The sequence below is a fragment of the Mesoplodon bidens genome (genome assembly GCF_964165515.1).
Source record: "Mesoplodon bidens genome assembly, chromosome: 1".
NCBI classification, from domain to species: domain Eukaryota; kingdom Metazoa; phylum Chordata; class Mammalia; order Artiodactyla; family Ziphiidae; genus Mesoplodon; species Mesoplodon bidens.
Window position 1 is genome coordinate 186706606 of NC_138176.1, and position 22825 is coordinate 186729430.

The 22825-nt window shown below is 36.6% G+C and overlaps 1 protein-coding gene across 1 annotated transcript; it reads left to right on the forward strand.

The window, feature by feature from the left end:
- Nucleotides 1–705: 705 nt before the first annotated feature.
- On the forward strand, nucleotides 706–1718 carry LOC308618147 (guanine nucleotide-binding protein G(I)/G(S)/G(O) subunit gamma-12-like). The gene has a single exon (XM_081235607.1). The coding sequence runs from the start codon at nucleotides 883–885 to the stop codon at nucleotides 1099–1101; it is 219 nt and encodes a 72-aa protein (XP_081091733.1). The 5' UTR covers nucleotides 706–882; the 3' UTR covers nucleotides 1102–1718.
- Nucleotides 1719–22825: the final 21107 nt, after the last annotated feature.

Here is a 22825-nt window from a genome sequence, read left to right on the forward strand (position 1 = left end):
AGCAGCATGGACATATATACACTACCAAACGTAAGGTAGATAGCTAGTGGGAAGCAGCCGCATAGCACAGGGAGATCAGCTCAGTGCTTTGTGACCGCCTGGAGGGGTGGGATAGGGACGGTGGGAGGGAGACGCAAAAGGGAGGGGATATGGGAACATATGTATATGTATAACTGATTAAATTTGTTATAAAGCAAAAAAAACCGTGTAATTAAAATAAATAAATAAATAAATAAAAAAGACAAAGACTTTTATAAAACATTTTCCTATGGAGAAAATAGAAAAATTGCTTCGTTTTTCCCTTAGCATGGTTGATCAAAATCTTTTCTATTATTAGTAGTTTACAAATATTTATGCAAGCTTTACAACTCATTATTGGTAATATCCTATAAATTTTTAGGATAATTGTCAAATTTGGGGAAGTGTCTTCCCTAGGTGAACTATAGAATTTTAGAGAAATTTCAAGTTTTTTGTGTAGTGACTAATCTTAAATTCTTTGAATTAAGGACTCCCAGTTACCGGTTTGTTACTGATGTTCTTACTTAATGGTGTATTCTGAGTTTTATGTTATCTCATCTATGCTAGTATTTTGTGCCAAGTCAGCAAGAAATTTAAACAGTGAAATTATGATAGTTTTTAAAATTTCCATTAAAAAAAATATACGGGTCCGCCCCACCTACCCGAGTGAGGGGGAGCCGGCGGCCGCCCAGAGGAGCAGCAGGATGAGAGGTCGGAGTCATCTCCAGTAGCCCTTAGAGACAGAGTCCCCAGCAGCGGCGGTGACGGCAGGGGCAGCGCACCGGCAGTTTCATTCCATCACCTAAAACCTGGTAACGGTGGGCCACGCAGTCTTACTGATTTCAGGTGAAACCGTAACTGAAGATGTCGAGCAAGACAGCCAGCACCAACAACATCGCCCAGGCAAGAAGGACTGTGCAGCAGTTGAGAATGGAAGCCTCCATCGAAAGAATAAAGGTTTCAAAGGCATCAGCGTACCTTATGTCTTACTGCGAGGAGCATGCAAGGAATGACCCTCTGCTGATGGGGGTACCAACTTCAGAAAACCCTTTCAAGGATAAAAAGACCTGCATCATCTTATAGACGAGTAGTGAAGTGGTTCCTCCCCTCTTCTCAACAAAGCAAATGATGAGCAGCTCCTTGAAAAGACTGACCTTTGGCTTATTTGGTAACCACTGCTAATAACTAAAATGCTCTTAGCTAACTTGGAATCATGGACTCTGAAGTCTTTGTTTTCTGAGTTGTTCTTTCTCTAAAATGCCCTTTAATGAATTAATACAGAATAACAATCTTGTTTTCCATTTGTTAACTCTGGTGTCATATTGGGTTACTGCTGAAGGAAAGTTGGTCTGGCCTTTTAAAAAAACAAATATGTGAATGATCCAGTTAAGACCTAAATTACCTAAGGACTCATCTCGATTAAAATGCCAAGAATAACTTGTCCTAAAAAAAAAAAAAAAAGAATGAAATTAGAACACTCCCTAACACCATACACAAAAATAAACTCAAAATGGATTAAAGACCTAAATGTAAGGCCAGACACTATAAAACTCTTAAGGAAAACATAGGCAGAACACTCTATGACATAAATCACAGCACAATCCTTTTTGACCCACCTCCGCTGGTTCTTAATCACAGGTTTGACTCCTAAAAAACGTAAAAACAAGTCATTTGTTTATACAGTGACACACTCCATTGCCTTGGTCACTAATTTGACCAGCACAGACAGTCCTCTTGATGTACATTTTCTGTTTGCAGTTTCAAATATTCACTGTGCCTCCTACCCTTGTTCACTTGAGGCTTTGTTAGCTCAGAGTCACTGAATTAAGCCCAGGTCTTTAACACTAGGTGTTGTAGCCTGCAAACACTGCCTTACACTGGCCAGAAGAAGCACAGGTCTGTAGGAATTTACTCTCATCAGGAGAATCTTTGGAATTTATCCCCTCACTAATAAGGAGGGCTTCCAGCTAACATGCTGTAAAATTCATCAGTATACTTTTTAATCCCTTCCAATAGTCATCCAGTTATCATTATCCCCACAGCATTCAACTGTGGTCAAGAAGAATAAAGCCCACAAGTCAAAAACCACTACCACACAAAAATACTGTGATTACAAATCAGTTTGATAATTCTTTGAAATGATCATGCCATAGTACTCAGAAGAAAGTGTGACAAAATTACATTTCACAATATTGCAATGAACTGTGTTTAATTTTATATAACTCAGTGAGCTCTTGAGAGGGTTTTGCACCTGCAGTAATTTGCCTTTTTGTGAACATGTCTAGATGGCAGTGTGTCTTGGCATCTACTTAGATAATTTAGATAATTTTAGTTGAGACCCAACTAGAACTAAATATGCCTTAAATAATCTCTCGACGAAGTTTGTTTTCAGATTCAAAGTGAATTACAATTGTATAAGCAGCTTTTAAGAACCTCAGTGAGCGCAAGATGAAAATCTTTCCCAAGTGTGACCCCAAATGTAATTCCAGTAATGGGTCTAGGACCCCAAACTCATTAAGTAACCCTATTAGTCCTTGCAGAGTCAACACATAAGCCATATAGCACATTCTTCTCTAATTACAAACATCAGCTATCCATTCGTGAGGGTATGGTTTATGTCGGCCAACACAGAAGTACAAGGAGGTCAAAGTCACCTTTTTTTCTGAAGTCTGTTACCATCTGGTGAATTTCCAGGATCATTCTGTCTCTACTCAAGGAGGTTAGACCACAGTAACCATTCGTAGGGTCTTAAAAAGGAAAGCAAATCTATGTCCAAGCAGGGAAAATGCTAGAACTCAAATAGCCTACTTCTCCCAAGGCAAGCTCTTCTTATGCCTGAGAAGAGGTTCCAAGTTCAGTATCTTTTTAAAAGATTCCAACAATTTAGCTTGAGATAAAAGTGAATTGTTACCCAATTAACTGTCACAAAGGGTTGCTTTCCTTGTCAAAGAAGCTCTCAGTGTTGCTGATATGAATGACATTATAACCACATGGTAGCTAAGAAAACACGCAGAACTGTTGAGAGATGGCTCACCTCACCAACCAGAAAGTGGGTACAAAGGAGACAGCAAAAAGAAAACCAAAGAAGTAGAGTCCAATCAAATTAATCATGTTTTGCAAAGGGATTTTCATATGAATCAGTGACCAGAAGAAAATTCTCAAACTGACTATAACTTTCCACTACCCATGGCCAAAGAAACTGGGAACACAACTAGCCAAGAAGCTGAAATTTTCCCCACAAGATATCAGAAAAAAACATGACTGATCACTTGACTTTTAACCACATTTTTGTAATATTTACACTTTTTGAGTTTAAGACATGGCAAGGTAATTTGCTCAAAATAAATTATTCTCAGAAAATATTCCAAAGATGGTATCATGTCATGTCACAGTTTGATGTTTGAAGCCTCCATGTAACGTTGACAAGAAGGACCATTGGGTGTCTAATGAATCATGTTATAATGAAGCTGAAATCATGAGTTTCTCTAGTTATTTTTGAATCTTCAGCCTAGTGTCTAGCAATGTTTTTTTAAATGAATGAGTGAATAGTTAAGTCTATTATGATGTTAATACATTAGCAATGAGTAACAACATCAAGACTCTCCTGTCTTAATCTCAACATTTTATCCCTAGTTGGTTAGATTTAGGATAAAGTTGGCAGATAATAATCTTAGCAATTCTAGACCAGGGGTAACTCTAAACATGTTCTTACTTTGCTCACCTCTGAAGAAGAGTGAACCTAAGGTCAAAGGAAACTTGGAGAAATGACTAATTTTCTGAAATCTATAAGAGATTTCTCATCCTGATTTATAAATCACTGGCACCTGTGGCTAATAGTTTGTTATAAAGCAAAATTCAGCATAAGGCAGGTCCATCTTGAACTCTATCCAAAGGGGCTTAATTACTGAACCACACACACACAAATCTTGTTATAAAATGGATTTACCCAAAAGGCAGCCAGATGGCCTAGTTCCAATACATTAGTGAGGATAAAAAGAATGGCATACACGTTGTTCCCCCACTCCCAAGATGTTCATCGTGTCTCTGAGAGGAGTCAAAACCCAAGGTAATAAGAAGTTGATGCCTGGGAAAGGAAAGGAAATTGGCTTTATGACATCCTCACAGCAACTGACTAGACTCCCTTGACTGGGGTCTCAGCAAGGACTGGGGGAAGATAGTTCCTCCAGACCAAGATCATTGTTTCCAAAAACTGTGGGTGCTGCTTGCCTCCATAAGCAACTGTATCTTAGGAACAGAAATTTTAATTGACTGAAACCCACTGTGTGAAACTTAGAATGGAAATTGGGTTCTCCACCTCCACAGCACCTTTATTTTGGGCTATGAAGCTTTGGAAGGACAGCAGGGAGTATAAACTGGCTATTAGTTGTCTCTTGTATTATTCATTTATGTACCAAAAAAAAAAGCGAAAAAGAAAAAAGAAAAAACTTCTGGTTCTGAGGAAGTTGCACAGAAGGTAGGACTGTGGCTGGAATGGCTTGTGCCTGCTGGCTTCTGAAGTAAATGGACCTTTTGTATGTTTTTGTGATGAAAAGAAAAGCAGCTGTCCTCTGTCATCTCTGGCAAGTTTGTCACTCATGAGAATTTCATTAGCCGTCTGTATAGTTTTATCCTATTCTTTGCAGAGATCTCTTTGAGGGCAGGGGCTATGTCTTATTTATCTTTATTGCATCCCAGTCAACACAGTGCCTGGTACTTAGTAGGCTCTCAGTAAATTTGGGGAGATGAAAAAAAAGATGAATACATGAAATAGTGATGAATACATGAAATAGTGATGAATACATGAAATGATAACATATATATTTTAAAAAGTAAAAATATATAGGTACAGGTTATTATAGTATAGAGAAGATAAATGTTTTTTAGGAAAAGATCTTAAAACTCTACAGGTTCAATGTCTTGCCTTTAAGGATAAGGAAAATAAGACCTAGGGAAATTTAACATATCAGTTGACTAGAACAGTATCAAGGTTTCAAGATTCTGAAAAGTACATATACAATTTGTGTGGATACCACACTATTTCGATTACATTCATACTGCCTGGTTCTCTCTTGACCTCCAACTCACTTCTGGGTTCCATTCATATATATTTTCCCAAAGAATGCAAACTATTTTAAAATTATCTTAATAAAACCTAATTAGGTAAACATATATGGAAATGGATTCCAAAGATCCATTAAAAATCCCTTCTCTACAGCACTTGCTGAAGCCTGATCACAATGAGCCACCTTGTTTGAACTGTCCAGGTTAGATGGAAGGAAGAGCCAAATTTAGAAGATTCCAAACGGATGGAGTGGTAATGTTATCCAGTGGCCAGTCAAACAAATGTCAAATGACAAGTTTAGATAGCAATCCCTGTATGCCAAGCAGACACTGACTACCTGGCAGTGCACATGGGAGAAGACAGAAGTGGCCCACAAGTCTCCACTGCATACGCTCCACACCGCAGCTCAGCACCAGCCTTACAAGAAGGGGAACAAGTGATCTCTATGAAGTGTCACTTAAGGAGCCTTCGTCCTACACCATCTTCCCAAATAACTTCCTCAGATGCCTGAATTGTCACAGTTTGTGGATTAGCAATTTATCTAAACACAAATAGTCCTGGGAAGAAATTCTGTTGTTAAAATTTTGTCTCTAAGGTAGAAAGACTCACAATTCTGGAGGTAGCTAGATACGGGTTCAAATTCAGGTGTCAGCAACACTTTCTAGCCCTGCAAACTAGGGCAAGTTAATCAACATTTTGAACTTTAATGTTTTGGGGATTTTTTTGTTTTTTGTTTTTTTAATCTGTGAAGATTTTAAGTCCTACCTTTCAAAGTCATTTGCAAAGATTAAATTAGATATTGTATGTAAAGGCACAAAGTTATACTTGAGGAAGAGGGAGCAAAGAGCAAGGAAGAGATGACAATAGCTTAGCTGGATGGTTAAGCATCCCATCTTTATCAGGTTGTCTAAGTTAAAATCTTGACTCTTAGAGGCTGTGTAATTTGGGGCAAGGTACTTATCTTTTCTGTGTCTTTGTGTTTTCATCTGTAAATAAGGACTAATAATAGTACATACATCATGGGTTGTTATATACATTTAATGATATCATAGACGTAATATGCTAGTATTGGGGCTCAATAAATTGAGCTCTTAGCAGGAGAAATACAGCAAGTGTGAGTATTTCTGGAGGTGGTAGGTGAAGCGGAAAGATGTCAGGGAAACTGGAAGACATAAAAGGGCCTTTAAAAGGAATATAAATGGGTATCAAGAAGAAAGTGCTGATTCAAATATTTATTCAGGTCTGTGCAGTTAATCTTTATTTTCCTGCATCTCTCTAGAAAAACCGTAAATCTTTTAGTCTGATGTCTTGAACTTGTTAATTTTCATTTGTCTCATTTTGATTTTGGTCTTAAAGCTAGTATTCAACCACTGGCTTTCTGCATGTACTTCAAATTAACAAGTAAGAGCATAAACTATTTATATCCCCACCCTTCCCAGAGAGACTAAAGCTGAAACACCCTTCCCTTAATAATGAGGCCAAACAGATGAGGCTTGCCCTGTGCCCTGGAAGTTAGCATTCTTCAGGCTGCAACAGAAAAACAACAGAAACAAGCTCCAAAGTGGAAGATTCTCCACGTTTCCAGCAGGGTTCAAACTCAGGACCTGACAAAGCTGATGGATTCTACTAAAGGGAGGATTCATATCTCATCATAAATCTCGATCTACCTTCTTCTTTAGGTCAGAATATCCTGGTAGTTATTAGACCGTTTGTAAACTTATTTTACAACATAAAAAATATTATTGCTACAATGGTTTTACTATCATATTGCATTGTATTTGTATAAAATAATATTAGTGCTGGTATTGTTTTTAGTGCTTTGAATTGTATTATCCAACATCCTTCTAAATGTCTTTATTACCTACAGACTCATTTTAATTTTATTGTAAGCAAAATTCAGTCCAGGTACAGATGGTTTAAAAAGAACTTAATAAGCAGTGAACAAATCTTTCAGCAAACTGGTTCTATATTAGATTGTAGCATTAAAAATGTTCTTTATCATACAGATAAAGCTGAGAGAATCCACAGCTTTGAAAGCTGCCAGTTAGTGGCAGAAATGAGGTTAAAACTTTAGTCTTTTGTACAAAAAGCTGGGGAAAATTATTACCATTTTATATTTTTTAAAAAGTCAATTCAATTGACCTTCCTATTTTCAGACTCAGTATAATTGGCAAATCAATATTATCAACAGTAATTAAAACTGCCAGCAATATGAAAGAAATCAGTCTGATAAATTGTATACAATTAAACTCTTATTTAAATGGTTTTCTAAATTATCACAAATGATGGAACGAAGGACAGGAGCAACATTTTCTTAAAGTGTGACACATGTTCCACACTGGTAAGAAAAAAAACATGTTGAGAACTCTCCTGTTTCTCCCCAATAAAATGCCATCATATTTGCCTTAAGAATTAAAACTAAGTGTCCCCTACATACTTTGTACTTCATGGAAGTTTTTTGTTTTTTCTTTTTTAAGAGACTACTGTAAAGGAAAGAAAGAAATGTTCTATGGACTAGCTGGTAGTGTTAAGGAGAATAGTGTTCAACAAAATGTATCTTGCTTTTTAAAATAATTGACTATGTGATTATAAATTACTTTACAAATAAAAGAAATTCAGTCTCCCATAAGAGTTACCTAATAACAGTTATAAGAGGACAAATGAAAACTCAGTTTGTAAAAGGGCATGTAATGCATTTAGTTTTAGTGATTCTTTAGTAAAAAACATATAGTGACGCTTCCTTCTGTTTATCCACTAAACCAATGGGAAGAAATGGCATAATTATAGTATGTGATACCTAAAACAATCTCATTTATTTCATCTCATTCATACTAGCCCAATTTTGGTTTTTTTTTTTGTTCTCTAATATAATATCGTGTCAAATAACATAATTTCCTGTGTATTAGTCACAACCCTCCTTTTCTCCACTTAAAATGTCGGTGGCCAGATGCATAATCTATTGGAACCATTGTTTGTATCTCTGCCCTGGAACGCTTCAGAGACAGATGTGTTGGCTGGTTTCCGGTTAAGTTTAATATTTTCTGAAGGAGAAAATTAAATAAAAATCATTTTCTCTCAGATGCATTTTCAACTTTGACTGACTGTAGACATGGAGGATTAAATTTTTCCATAGGCAAGTGCATCTAGTGTCCTTTTAATTGTATCTCCATCTTTAGAAATTGTAGCTTACAAAATAAATATTTTTTTCATAGGTATATAAGTCTTTGTAAATATCTTGCTCATTTTGACATTGCCTAAGGATCAGGACAGGATAGATTAGAGCTTGGAAACCTATAGAGAGGAGTGAGTACTGAAACCGCTGGGGAGAAAGGGCAACATGAAAGACTTCTGTTAAGATGTCCTTTCTGATGAGACCGTGAGACAGAACACTCTTGAACTGCTACTTCCTCTTGAGCAAGTGATTAATGTTGTTGGTATAAAGACATGATCACAACATACAGCTCAGCAACTCAGTCTACTGTACCAGATTTATGAAGCCTAGAGCAATATAAATTGTCTTAGGAGAGCTCGCAAACTTGTTATTCACTAGGGAACAATGATCGAAATGAAAACATGGCCTTGAGGTTGTCTTTGCTCACTATTTTCATTGGCAGATGTATAATTGAGTAAAAAACTATCTTGGCGTTTAATGAGCGGGTAAAATATGAAGAATAGCCCTCTTTGAATGCTGTCTTTAATCTTCAGTGTTAGCTCAGGCAGAGACAAAGGTGAGTTTTAAAGGGGCAGAGTTGACTCGTTACTCCCTTAGAGGACTCAACCAATTTCCCTGGTTAAATTAAGGTATTTATTTTTGTGTTTTTACATTTCAAGTAAAAGAATTCTTTTAAAATAGGCACATGTTGGGAAGATAGTTTGCATATGAAATATGCATATGAAAACCATGCCTTTCAAAAGTACATAATTTGACAGCCCAACATAATACAGAAAGTTCTCTGACTTTGAAGTTTATTTTAAAGCCAAATGGAAACAACCATGTATGCTATTGTCTCCGCATGATATACATCCATTCACCTAGATGATTTTTAAAGGACCTTTTGGACCATTAGACTAAAATGACATAATAACTCATAAGCACAGCATCAAGTTCATATTATCACCCCATTGTCATCTAAAGGACTCATTCATTTTATTACATCTATTTCTTACTTTATCCTCTTTTAAAAAAGGTTTCAGGCTTTAGCAAAATTGCGCTCATCAGTAAAAGACTTGTCTGAATTACATGTTTCTTCGAATGTGGTACTCACTCTTGGTAGTTACTTTATGGAATTAACTCAGAAAGGACAGACATTTATTTGTTTTTCTAAGAGGCACATAGTGGATCCTGAATGAGATGAACAGTATTCATTTCAATTGCAGTTATTGAGGGGAAAGGAGTAAATGAATGAGTCTTAGATAAAATATCCAAGTGAAAAACAAACTGGAAATCTGGTAGATGATTGTGGTCATATCAACTTAGCTTGATTTACAACATATCACATGATTTTTCAAGTGCTGCTCTGTTTACCAAATGGTCTCTTGAAATTTGTTTTAACTTTTAATAAGACTGTGTCTGTATAACCTAAAAGTAAAGTAAAATAATGCAAAATCAATATTTCCAATGGTTTTATCTGTTCAATGAAAAAGCTAGATGTCTGAAAACAGATGACATGGTGAATTTATATTTCACTTGCCATCTGAACTCAGTAGCAAGAGTATGTAAATATGCCATAATTTGAGTAGCATCGAAAGCCCGTTTAATTGTAATTCCAACAGAGGTATTTCTGGAATTCATGCAACCACTTTTTCAGAGGAAAGTATCAACAGTCCTTATTAAGGAAAGAAAGTAACACATTGAGCTACTAATGCCTCATGACAAATTAGTTTATGAGATTAACTGAATAGTAATCTGACAGTAATAATATCAGCTAACACCTATGATAGTTGAGGACATGGGGCATAGAAGATCTGGGGCACGAGGAGGCCACCACAGGGTCAGCAGGGTTACAAGATGGAGCGGCTTATTCCTGTACACACACCCACAAAGATCAAATGCAATACTTCACAGACTTGCCAAGGGTCAGTGATATATAGACTGAGATGGAAAAAAATATGTTTATGCATGTACAAATATATAAATATATGTGTATATACGTAGGGGTATGTATATATACATATATATATGCACACATGCATAATATGGGTTTATATAAATGATGTGAATACAGCTGAGACATTGATGGCAGTATGAACTAAAAGAAAAAGTGTCCTAAAATCTAAGACATAAATATCTATATCAAATTCATAGGACTCAAGTTCTAAGTACATCTTCCACAAAAATTACATTTAGTTAGATATAAACAGTTTTAGTTAATTCATAACATTTTATTCAAGTTTTGCCATTCTTTTCAGTCATTCTGTCATTAATTATTATTTATTGAGTACATGCATGCTTATTTATTAAGGGATTAATTATTACTGAATTAATTATTATTTATTGAATACTCACAATACACCAGGCAGGGCTGGCTGAGCATCAAGGGACACTGTCCTGCCCTTGAAGAATTCATCAGGTAAAGAGAAAAGACAAATGCACTTGGCCTTAGCCTTTAAATGAGGTTATTGGTGCTTATGTTACACCAAGAGGATGCTCATGTGTGTGAATATGCGTGTGTATGTGTGTGTCCAGCCAAAGAATATGTCTGACTTGACTTTTTCACTCATTCACCAATTCAAAGAGGTTTGGCCCTCAGATAGTTGAGATTAAAGTCACATGTTATGTTGGAAATGAGTATTATTGGCCTTGTATAATTAGGAAAGAGTCCCTTTCCTAATTATATGGTGCTGGGTTTCTTTCATCATTTAGTATGACAGTTTTCAAACATACAACAAACAAAGAGGCAATGTAACAGACGCCTGTATGTACACCAGTAAGAATAAACATATGTTAACATGTTTTATTATTATATTAGCTAGCACCTGTAGTGTTTACTATGTGTCAAGCACAAGGCTTAACTTATTTGCCTCACAGAGCCTCCCATTCCTTCGCATTTCATCAGATACCAGAGGTAACCAAGTTAATTTGTATCATTCCCAGGAATGTTCTCATACTTTTACTCTCTATATTTATCCACAACATAAAATACATTATTATTATTATTATTTTTTTTTTTTTGCAGTACGCGGGTCTCTCACTGTTGTGGCCTCTCCGGAGCACAGGCTCCGGACGTGCAGGCTCAGCGGCCATGGCTCGCGGGCCCAGCCGCCCCACGGCATGTGGGATCTTCCTGGACCGGGGCACGAACCCATGTCCCTGCATCGGCAGGCGGACTCTCAACCACTGCGCCACCAGGGAAGCCCCTATTGTTTTGTTTTTTTAAATTGACAAATTTTATCACATCGTAGATAAATTTGGGCTGCTTTTTTCTTTCACTCAATGCTAAATTCTTGCAATTGATTAATATTGATACACTTATTTTAACTATATGAATAATCCACAGCTTATTCACCCAGTGGCCTGCAAAAAAATCATTTGATGATTTCCAGTCCTTCATAGGTAGTGATCCTCAATAAACATTCACATCCCAAGCTCCATCTCACCATCTGCTTCTGAGAAACCAGCCTGTGTAACTCACACAGTTACTCCCAGGCACTAGGAACAGTTTGGTGACGAGTCAGTTTCTGATTCCTGAAACAGTTACCAGACTTTCATCACTCTCATCAAGCTATCCATTCTCATCTGTCTCTGTCTCAGTGGCTCCCTCACTTTCCTACTGTGACAGGAACCACTATTTTTACCGTCTCAATTTTCTTTTCCCCACCACACAGAAAAACAGAGAAAGACCCATGTCCTTTAATGGCAAGGCTCCTGTCTGCATTCTGGATCTTGTTCTGCTCTTTAGGTGTTTTGGTCTGGTGTTACAAGTCTTCCCTCTCTGCGTTTTCCCCTTAGTCTATAAATAAATTTGTTATCTTGCTTTGAAAGGGAGCAGTAACAGAAGTATAATAACTTCTATAATTTTGATCCTACAAAGATGTATTTCTGACCTTTTGAGTCAACCTCTCTATATTAACTTCTTATCCCACTGGAATCTGGCCTCTACCACCACTAGTTCACTGAAATTATTTTTATCAAGGACCCTATTAACTACTTTATTACTAAATCCTATTAACCACTTTATTACTAAATCCAATGGGCATTTTTTTTTTTTTTTTTTTGTGGTACACGGGCCTCTCACTGCTGTGGCCTCTCCCATTGTGGAGCACAGGCTCCGGACGCGCAGGCTCAGCGGCCATGGCTCACGGGCCCAGCCGCTCCGCGGCATGTGGGATCTTCCCGGACCAGGGCACAAACCCGTGTCCCCTGCATCAGCAGGCGGACTCTCAACCATTGTGCCACCAGGGAAGCCCCCAATGGGCATTTTTCAGTGCTTGCCCTTCTGCAGGATTTGGCAAAGTTAATCAGTTCTTTTGAATTTTATTAATATAAGTATTTCAAATATACAAGTGTTTCAAATATAAAAGCACATATAACAATATGAGACATTCATTGCTTACCATTCAAATTAAACAGATGTAGACATTTTTCCATGTTTTCTTGAACTCTGTCTTATTGAAAAAATAAATAAAATATAAGAGATAACTAAAAATCACCATCCTTTCCCTGAATCTTCGTCTCCCAGAGGAGCGTATAACCTAAAGTGATGTGCGTCATAGCCAATCCTTCCTTTTCAAAATACTATCACTCTTTCTTCATTCTCCTCACACAGTTTGACTATTCATTTTTAGAATCATTTCTGGGCTCCACTTCCATCAGTATCTCCCTACTGTAGGTAATCCCTAGAAAAGATTCTCTAGAAGAGGTTCTGTCTTTGGCCCTCTTCTGTTTATACTCTCCAAACTTTCTTTGAGTTATTTTCATCCATTCCCATGGCTTCAACCAATATCTCTCCTCAGATATAAAACCATACATCTGAAACTGTACTGAAAATTGGCATGTATGTATTTCTCAAAGGTAAACTTGTGAGACCAGAACTAAGCTCATTGTTTCCCTATATTAGTTTAGAGCAAAGTTAACTATTATAATAGATAAGCTCATATTTCCCCTTATAGTAGTGTAGGTAGTTTTAAAATATGTCCACAAATTCTTTGACATCCTTCCTTCTAAAGGTGGAGCCAAATACCCTCACAATGAGCATGAGCTGGACTTAGTGACTCCCTTCTAACAAGTAGGATGTGATGGAAGTGATAGTGTACAACTTCCAAGACTGGCTCATAGAAAGCATTCTCTCTCTCTCTCTCTCATTGCTAGGGAGGGTGGGAGGGAGGGAGACGCAAGAGGGAAGAGATATGGGAACGTATGTGTATGTATAACTGATTCACTTTGTTATAAAGCAGAAATTAACACACCATTGTAAAGCAATTTTACTCTAATAAAGATGTTAAAAAAAAACAAAACAAAAACTTTCTATGCCATGGAGACATTCAAGGAGCTCTAACAAGAGGTTCCTCTGTCAAAGAACTGAGGTCCTCTGCCAACAATGTGAGTTATCTTAGAAATGACTTTTAGCTCAGGTCAAAGCTTCCTACATTAATGAATGACATCACCAGTCCCTTGTGATCCAATTTTGCCAGAGTCAGAGTATAGGATGTCTTGATTCCCTATCTTCGTGTCATACAGGTAATCAATCACCAAATTTGGTTGATTCTAAATCTGTAATATATTTTTCCAGTACATTTTACTTTCTCTGTCTACTGCCATTACAGTCTAAGATCATGACAACAATCTCCCAGCTGACATCCCTGCAAATTTTGCACCTTCCAATCCATTCTCTGTCTTGCATTTTATAACCTTTTTAACATACATATCTAATTATAATCTCTCTTTTGCTTAAAAATAAACAAATAAAAAGCAAAACAACCTCAATTACTCCATTACATAATAAATATGTTCTAAGAACCTTAAAATAGAAAAAAAAAAAGGCTAGACATGACATTTGGGCCTTTGATTAACTTTCTATTCTCATCTCATGACATTTTCCTTACTTCAGGTTTCATCGACTCTGAACTTCTATAATTTCCCCCCAAGTGGACCATACTCTCTTTTACCTCATTAACATTTTACATGCCTCTCTATCTGCTCTTCTTTCCTCTGTACTCGTTACCCATTAAATCTCATTTCAAGCACCACCTTCCTCAAGAAGCCTTTTCTCAGCACCTAGTTGGCATTTGTTCATTCTCTCACAGCACCCGGTACACATACCTCTATCATTTTCGTTTCTTTGTCATTAGACCCTTTGGGAATTTGAATTTTCACTATGCCTGGGTACATAGGAGGTTTTCCCCAAAAGGTATTTTTAAATGACTAAATGTATGTATGGATGAGGTGAGTTTATGAAGCCTTCAATCTGTTTTATCCAATACAGTAGACACTAGTCATAGCATGTAGATAAATTAGATTTACATTAAATTAAAATAAATAAAATTGAAAATTTATTTTCTCACTCTTTCTAGCTATCTTTCAAGTGCTCAATAGCCACATGTGGCTAGTGGCTACCATATTGGACAGTGCAGATTCATAGATGTTTTCCATTATCTCAGAGAGTTCTGTTGAACAGTACTGCCTAAGATTTAACTGGCAGAAATAGGAGTAGCAAAGACGAGAAAGGAAAAACTAGTATTAGTAAGAAATAAGAGAATAAATAGAGAAGGAAATTGATTATGATTTCTAGATGTCATGATTGATTGATGAATTGATTGATATAGGGAATGCCAAGCTATGTAGATGTCAAGATGAGAGATTATTAATTGTTTTTGTTGTTGCTGACTGTGAGATGACTGTGGTACATCCTAGCGGATATTTCCTAAGTCACTGCTCACAGTTAATATCAAAAACTCTGTTCCATACCTTGCTTTTATATCAGGAGATATGTCTCCATAAATTTCCCTGTTTCTACAATGGTTTAATTTAGAGAACCACTCCTAATAATGTTGGATTCTTATTTTCTTTATGCTACCCTATATTTAGAATAAATGAGTTTTGTGAAAATCCATTGTTTTCATTGATTTTTTTTTTTTTTTACCCAGTTCAAAAGTGGGTTTTCCCCCCTGTGGATTAAATTTACCATTAAGAAAAAAATCATAATGATAATGATATGGGGAGATGTATAAAAAGTTACCAAGTATTTGAATTTTTAAAACATTGCCCATAAAGACTTCAAAGGATTTTTAAATTTCCTCCTAGAATGGTATGACACTGACCCCCACTTTAACAACACTGCTCCTTAAATGTTTCAATACATTCAGGACTACTACACTTTATCCTGCAAATAGGCATTCAGGGACTTGTACAAATATATATTAAGTATGATGGATTACATTAGAGTTCATATTTTGTCTATAATGCAGTGCAGCTGTTAGCACTTGTCCAGTAATTGACTAGTTAGATTATCTGAATATAAAGATGGTCCCTGTTCCATACAACTAATCCTGGCTTTAAGGCTAAAACTTTGAGCAGGATATTGAAGAAAACTCTGTTTTAAGAGGTCTTTGGTATCTCATTCTCTCAAGAGCGTTAAATATTATACAGAATTTTGTCCAATTAATTAAGAATGACTTGCAGTTTTTTTTATATATTAACCTCATATCACAGACTAACCAATAAATATTTCCAAAATATTTAACCATTTAACTTTTCTTCAAGTTTGAGTATTTAAACCAGTCATAGAGCATCACATTATTTTAACTTCAGGTGTTTCCTGGAAATCTACTCTTCTGATTTCTTTAAAAAACTTTATATATTCTTTGGTAATTTTTATGTTCTTGTGGCATTTATATTGATTGGTGGGTTTTATTTATTTATTTATTTTTTTAATTTCATGCCCAAATTTAAGTCATTGTATTTGGGGGGGGGGGTGACAGTGAATCTTTTGGCTTTTTTTTAATAAATGAGTATAAGTTAATAAAATAAAAGTTTCTAAACATTAGTTTTATTGATAATTTATTGCACCTGTGTAACTACCACCCAAAACAAGGTACTGATTCTCAAATTCTGCATATACCCAAAACCTCTGGGAGGGCTTGTTAAAATACAGATTGCTGGGTCCCACCTTCAGAATTTCTATTTCTGTTTCAGGTCAGGAGCGGAGCCCAAGAATTTGCATGTTCAACTCAACCTTTTTTTTGTACATCTATTTCAATATCTAAATTTTATATTTCTAAGTTTTTATCTGCATTTATTTCTATTTTGTGATTTTAATTGTTTTTATGATGAAAATCATAGTGTACCTACATTTTATAACCTAGTGTTTTTCAACAAGTATATATATATATATATATATATATATTTGTTGGCCTGTACATTTCCCATTTGATCAAGTATTCTTCAATATATCATATGTACCAGAATTTATTTTACCAATACCCTATTATTGTTATTTAGTCAGGTTGCAATATTTTATTATTATTGGTAGTTCTATAGTATTCAATCATATGGCTATATATTTGTTCATACCTCTGACTGTTTTTTGTTTTTTTTTTTTTAGGAAACATAAAGCAAACCTATTTGAATCTAGAGAGTGTTCATGTTAAGGATTTTATGTCAGATATCAAAATTGCCTTCTTGAAGTGTTATTTATTCTTAGTTGCAGTAGAGCTATATGTGATACTGGAAACTTGTGCATAGGTATGTGCATATATATATATGTGTGTGTGTGTGTGTGTGTGTGTGTTTATTTATATATAGTGCCAATTGGTGATTGACTCAATATCCTCCAGCAGTGTCCTTTAGACTTGCAATGCGAAAATTGAAAACTATAATTTAGAACTAAGAATTTGTATGGTAGGTGTGGCCAGTTGACTACAGATGAAGAATCTGAGAATGTTGAGCTTTTCAAAATTTTTAGAAAAGATGGGACTTCCCTGGTGGTTCAGTGGGTAAGACTCCACGTTCCCAATGCAGGGGGCCCAGGTTCGATCCTTGGTGGGGGAACTAGATCCCACATGCATGCCACAACTAAGAAGCCCACATGCCATAACTAAGAGTCTACATGCTGCAGCTAAAAATCCTGCATGCCCCAACTAAACATGCTGCAACTAAGGTCCCACATGCCACAATTAAGACCCAGCACAGCCAAAATAAATAAATATTCAAAATTGTTAGAAAAGAGATCTCAGTTGGGATGAGGAAAAACAGAATTTTTCCACATGGGTTTCAGTAAATTGGATTTATCTGAACTTAAAACTAACAGAAATTTTTAAATGGCATTATGAGAATTAGTGTAATTTTTAATTTAGTTCCATTCTCAAAGCATATGATATGAATTTAAACTGTTACTCAAAATAAAATTATTTCGAGAAGATATTTTCACAGGCCTAATTCTTAAATTCATTCTCTATATTACTGAGGGAGGCAGAATAATGCTCTCCTCACCCACAGATATCTGGGACCTGTGAATATGGTGTCTTACTTGTCAAAAAAAATGTTGCAGATATTATTTAAGGTTTAGGCCCTTGAAATGAGATTATTTTGGATTTTCTAGGTGGCCCAGTCTAATCACTCATTGAAAGTGGAAGAGAGGGGCTTCCCTGGTGGCACAGTGGTTATGAATCTGCCTGCCAATGCAGGGGACACGGGTTTGATCCCTAGTCCGGGAACATCCCACATGCCATGGAACAACTAAGCCCCTGTGCCACAACTACTGATCCCACGTGCCACAACTAGTGAAGCCCATGCACCTAGAGCCCGTGCTGTGCAGCAAGAGAAGCCACCGCAATGAGAAGCACACGCACCGAAACGAGGAGTAGCCCCCTGCCCTGTGCAACTAGAGAAAACCCATGCGCAGCAACGAAGGCCCAACTCAGACAAAAATAAATAAATAAATAATTTTTTAAAAAGTGGAAGAGAAAGGCAAAAAGTAGCTTAAGAGATGCAAAGTGAGAAAAATCTGACTTGCCATTGCTAGCTTTGAAGATGGAGGAAAGGAGCCACGAGCCAAGGATGGGCGCCCATAGTAACTGGGAATGACAGTCAGCTGACAGTCAGCAATAAACAGACACCTCAGTCCTATAACCTCAAAGAAACAGATTCTCTAGCCTCCATAAGGAATGCAGTCAGACCTCTGACTCCCCAAAACATTAAGAGAATAAATTTGCATTGCTTTAAACAAGAGAGTTATGATAATTTGTTACAGCAGCAATAGAAAACTATTAAAATTGGAGATAAGAAGCTTCATGAAAGGTGAGGATCATGTCTCTGCCTTTTTCACTTCTGTGAATAAGTGGCCAAAAAAGTGCCTGGTGTGTAGCCAGTAATCAGTAAATATCTATAGATTAATTAATTAAGCCACATACCTTGTTCTCATATATTTCGGCATTACTCAGTAGGGGAAATCATCTCACTAGATTTTAGGAGAGGAATAAAATATACTGATTAAATTCTGACTTCTAACTAGCTTAAAAAATGCAAACAAAACCAAAAAAGTAATTTCTTATGTAATTAGCTAAATATAACTGTATGAATGGGGAGGTCAGACCCTTCCAATGTAATGCTTGATCTCATTTTATTTGATTAGGCAAATTATGGAACAACAGCATGAAATGCATTACTATACGAATGTAGCCTCCAAAATGTGAATCTCATTGTAACTGTGGCCTTGAGGCCTTTTAATGTTGAACCTGAAGTAGTTCAAAAGAATGCTCACGCACACACACCCAAATGTGTTAATTATACTTTTTTGCAGAGGAAAGCTTAAAGCATATGCTACAATCAGAAAGAAAGAAGGAAATGGCACATCAGTCAATCTGTAAAAATGATAAAAGTAGTCAAACCACTTGAATGTTGCAGCAAGTCCAAAAATGCTTAATTGTGTGATTTAGGAAATGGATGATGGTGATAGTAGCACAACATTATGAATGTATTTAACACCAGTGAATAATACACTTAAAAATGCTTAAGATGGTAAATTTTATCTTACGTGTATTTTACCACAATAAAAAAGTTGAAAATAGCTGTGGAGGAGAGTACCTGTTACCAATCCCACAGGAGGACTCTAAACACTTCTTTCTGCCCATTGCATTTTGGTATTGGAGATGCCAAGGAAAATACAATACAGTCAAGCACTGGATGGAACAACTCTTAGAGAAGAGAGAGAGCAAGATCAGCCTCAATTGGTGTGTCAGTCCCCCATGACCAGTGGGTCTCTCCCCGAAGTACCCTCTTTGGGATAAGGCAATACAGGTAGCCAGGAGACTCACCTGCAGGTTTTTCCTCAAGTTCTAAGCAGTCTGCCTTCTCCTTTCCACTTTTCAGAGACTTCTTATGTTTTTTGCCATTTGTTAGGTACAGGGATTTTTAGTTGTAATAAGGAGGACGTGGGAGAAATGGGATTACTGTCTTGGAGGAGCTAGAAGTCCAAATAATCATTTTTTAACTCATTAACAAATAATCACTGAGGGCCTAATATGTTCCAGAAACTCTGCCATTTTATGTTCTACTTATGTTGCTAAGTGATTAGGACTGAAGGAGGAAGGAGAGAAGGAAGGAAGGAAGGAAGGAAGGGAAGGAGGGGGGAGGGAGGGATGAAAGAAGGAAGGAAACACTACTCATCCTCCCAGTCTCAGCAAAAACTTCACTGCTTTCCCTAATGATTCAGCCTAGGTTAGTCCCTTTCCATTACGAGCTCTTATAGCACTCTCTTTACGCGACTCCTGGTCTTGCATCTTCTTGTTCAGGGTCTGGCTCCATTTGCCAGTAAGATTGCTGAGACCATCTTGTCCTTCCTGCTGCAGTATCCTATTGCCTAGTATAGAGACCTGCACAAGGTAGGCACCTGCCAATCCTCATTACTTAAGCTAATGAATGTGCAATTTCCTTTCTCTGGCTTTGTTCTTACCATTGTTTTTCATCCCTGGTACAACTGCTGCCTGAGTTCTGACTTTCTTGGTCAGTTCTTGGCTCCTTTCTCTTGGCAACAGAATGAACTCCCTAAGCTTAGGCATGGTTTGCACGCATCTGGCAAGGGTTTGGGAGGGGCGAGTCTTTACGTTTCTGACTACTAAGCACAACTGACTTCCTCTACCCCAAGGACTCCACACCAGACACGTCATTTCTGCCGTTCTCCAGGGGCTATCAGAAAATCAGGGTGCTGGGTGTGGTTGAAGGTTTGCGGGGCCTGCCTTCACCCTAAACAGCACTGTTCTTCACCTGCTTTGGGTAGGTCAGTGGGTAAAATGGAGAGGAAACACAGATGTCAAAATAAAATAAACACCTGGAACAGTTTCATTATCACAAAGTAGAAAAGCAAAATATAAACCTATTCCTTCAGTTTTCCACTGTGAAGGGTCACTTTACCAATATAATCCTTGGAAATTAAAACTAAGACTCTGAATTAATTATCCTTTCACTATCTTGGGTTTTCTTTCCTTTCTTATTCAACATTAACTGCCTCTGAAATTATGTTAAAGCAATGATCTCTATCATAATGTCCTTCAGCTGGCCCTGAAAACAATTTCTTACAAAAACCTCCTTTTTTTTCCTAGGAAACATCTCAATCTTAACCTCATTATTTTTGTTATTTTGTTTTGTTTTGTTTACACTGAGAAGATATTACATTTTTATGTGGCTTAACTTATCTGTGACTTAGACTAAAGTAGTATTTTTCAACAAATAGAGTGATTTAAAAGTATTTTGTTCCCTCAAGAAGGCCGTTAATATACACGGGAAATAGTGTGGCAGCAAAATGAGATACTCTCGGTGGTACAGAGTTTATCTAGGGTTGCCCATATGAAACAGGCATCATTTAGCATTAAATCTCATTTTATGTGATCAGGGTTTATCTTCCAATGGGCCACTCAGGATTCATGCTGTAAGACTTTTTTTTTTACTGAGCATCCTGAGAAGGCCATCTCTTCTGCCTTCCATCCATTCCCTTACACCTCAGTTTCACACTTAAATTTGCCTAGGTTTTGGCCAAATTAGATCTGAATATATAACATGCAGCCAGTATCTGTTTATTAAATAAAAACAATGAATAACACATGTTGAAGTACTTTGGAAAATTATAAAATGATATTTAAGTGCAAGTTATTAATATTTTCAGGTAATTTGCCTGGTTATAAACATGCTGAGAAATCATTATTTTCAGATGTCATAGTGTCACATGAATAAACAAGGATATCTTTAGGATTGTGAAGCACATAAAAGTTCATATTGTGAGTCATTTTTAGCACTTTTCCCTAGAAAGGATTGTGTGTGTGTATGCATATAGATACATAAAGTAACAAAAAATATGAGCAACATGAACACTATTCCTAGTTAGTGTATAGAATTTCATAATTTTTCCTAAAACCTCAAGACCTATTGGTACATGATGTTGTATCTGAGGGGAAATCTAGCTAGAGAATCTGATCCCTTTTATTTCTAACATTTTAGAGTGTATCAGTTTTATTGATGTCTTGTTCACGATTACTACTTGAACAATATTTGAAGTAGATGTTAGTTTTATTGATGTTAAAATCACTCTCCTTTCTTCAAAATATTTTTTTTATTCTATGAAATAAACAGTGAACAGATGAGGAAAGCTTGTTGTTTAAGATTTATATTCTATTACCTCAAATCCATTCATCAGTTTTGGAACAACCAATCCTCAATATCTCTGCAAATTTTCAGAGAGGCTTATTTTTTATATTAATTTGAGGGATCATCTTGCTCTTTTTGAATTCAGCCAAATTCCTTAAGTGACAGAAAATGTGAGTTAGCAGACAACTGAAATTGTGAGATGGAAGGGTGTACATTGCAGGAATGCAATGCCATTTAAAATGGAATAGCAGGCATCTCCATTCTTAAAGACACAAAACTTCCTCTGTCATTTTCTAAATTGATGCTCTTACCTCCTATAATGTTGCTCAGCCCTCCTCTCTCTGGTCTTTTTTCTCCATTGTATTTCCCTTCAGTTTCGGGTGGGTGGGGTGAGTGGAGAATCCCTCCAAGATTTGTTTTATGCAGAGAAATTCAGTTTTGTCCAGCCTCTATGGCAAAACTCTGATCTGAGATTCACTTCGCATGGAGGAACTCAGCTGAAGCTTTGAATGTATGACTTGCAAGACCCTTCCTGGTCGAGTTACATTCTTAGACAAAGGCTGTCATGCTCTGTAGTTCACTACAAAGAGTAGGAGTGGAAAGGCAGTTTATTTTTCCAGTTACCCAAGTACCTAAGCAAATAGAGTACCAGCTACTTTTAATTTCCTGGTGTTTCTTTTAATAATCAAGCTAATTGTGGATAGGTCTAGGTCTAGTCCCTCCATCATCTGATTCTTCAGCCAAGACAATCGGTAGCACATTACTCTGAGTCAATCTCCATGTCTCTCTCAGTCTCTCCATGTCTCTCTCTTTTTCTCACACACACACACACACACAGACACTTTACCTTAATATAGTTCCTGCAAAGCAATCTGAACAAGCACATTTTAATATAAATTTGCATGGTGTACTTATCAGCATTTTCTTTTGGCAGAGAGCCCCAAAATAAAGTGCATAAAAAATCCAGCACAGGGATTGCTACATTATGAGAAAGAAAACAAGTTTTTCTTTCTTTTATCAAGTTGACTGAATTAGATACAAATAAGTGTAGAAATATACCCAAATTGAAGTGTTCTCAGAAATAAGCCATAGAAATTCACTAAGTGAAATATTAATTTAACTCTGCGACTAGAGTACATGGCTGCACCTACTTCATCACCTGCAGATAGACA

What these genes read in the sequence shown, in the direction of transcription:
- LOC308618147 (XM_081235607.1), top strand. Translation starts at nt 883, where the DNA reads ATGTCGAGCAAGACAGCCAGCACCAACAACATCGCCCAGGCAAGAAGG.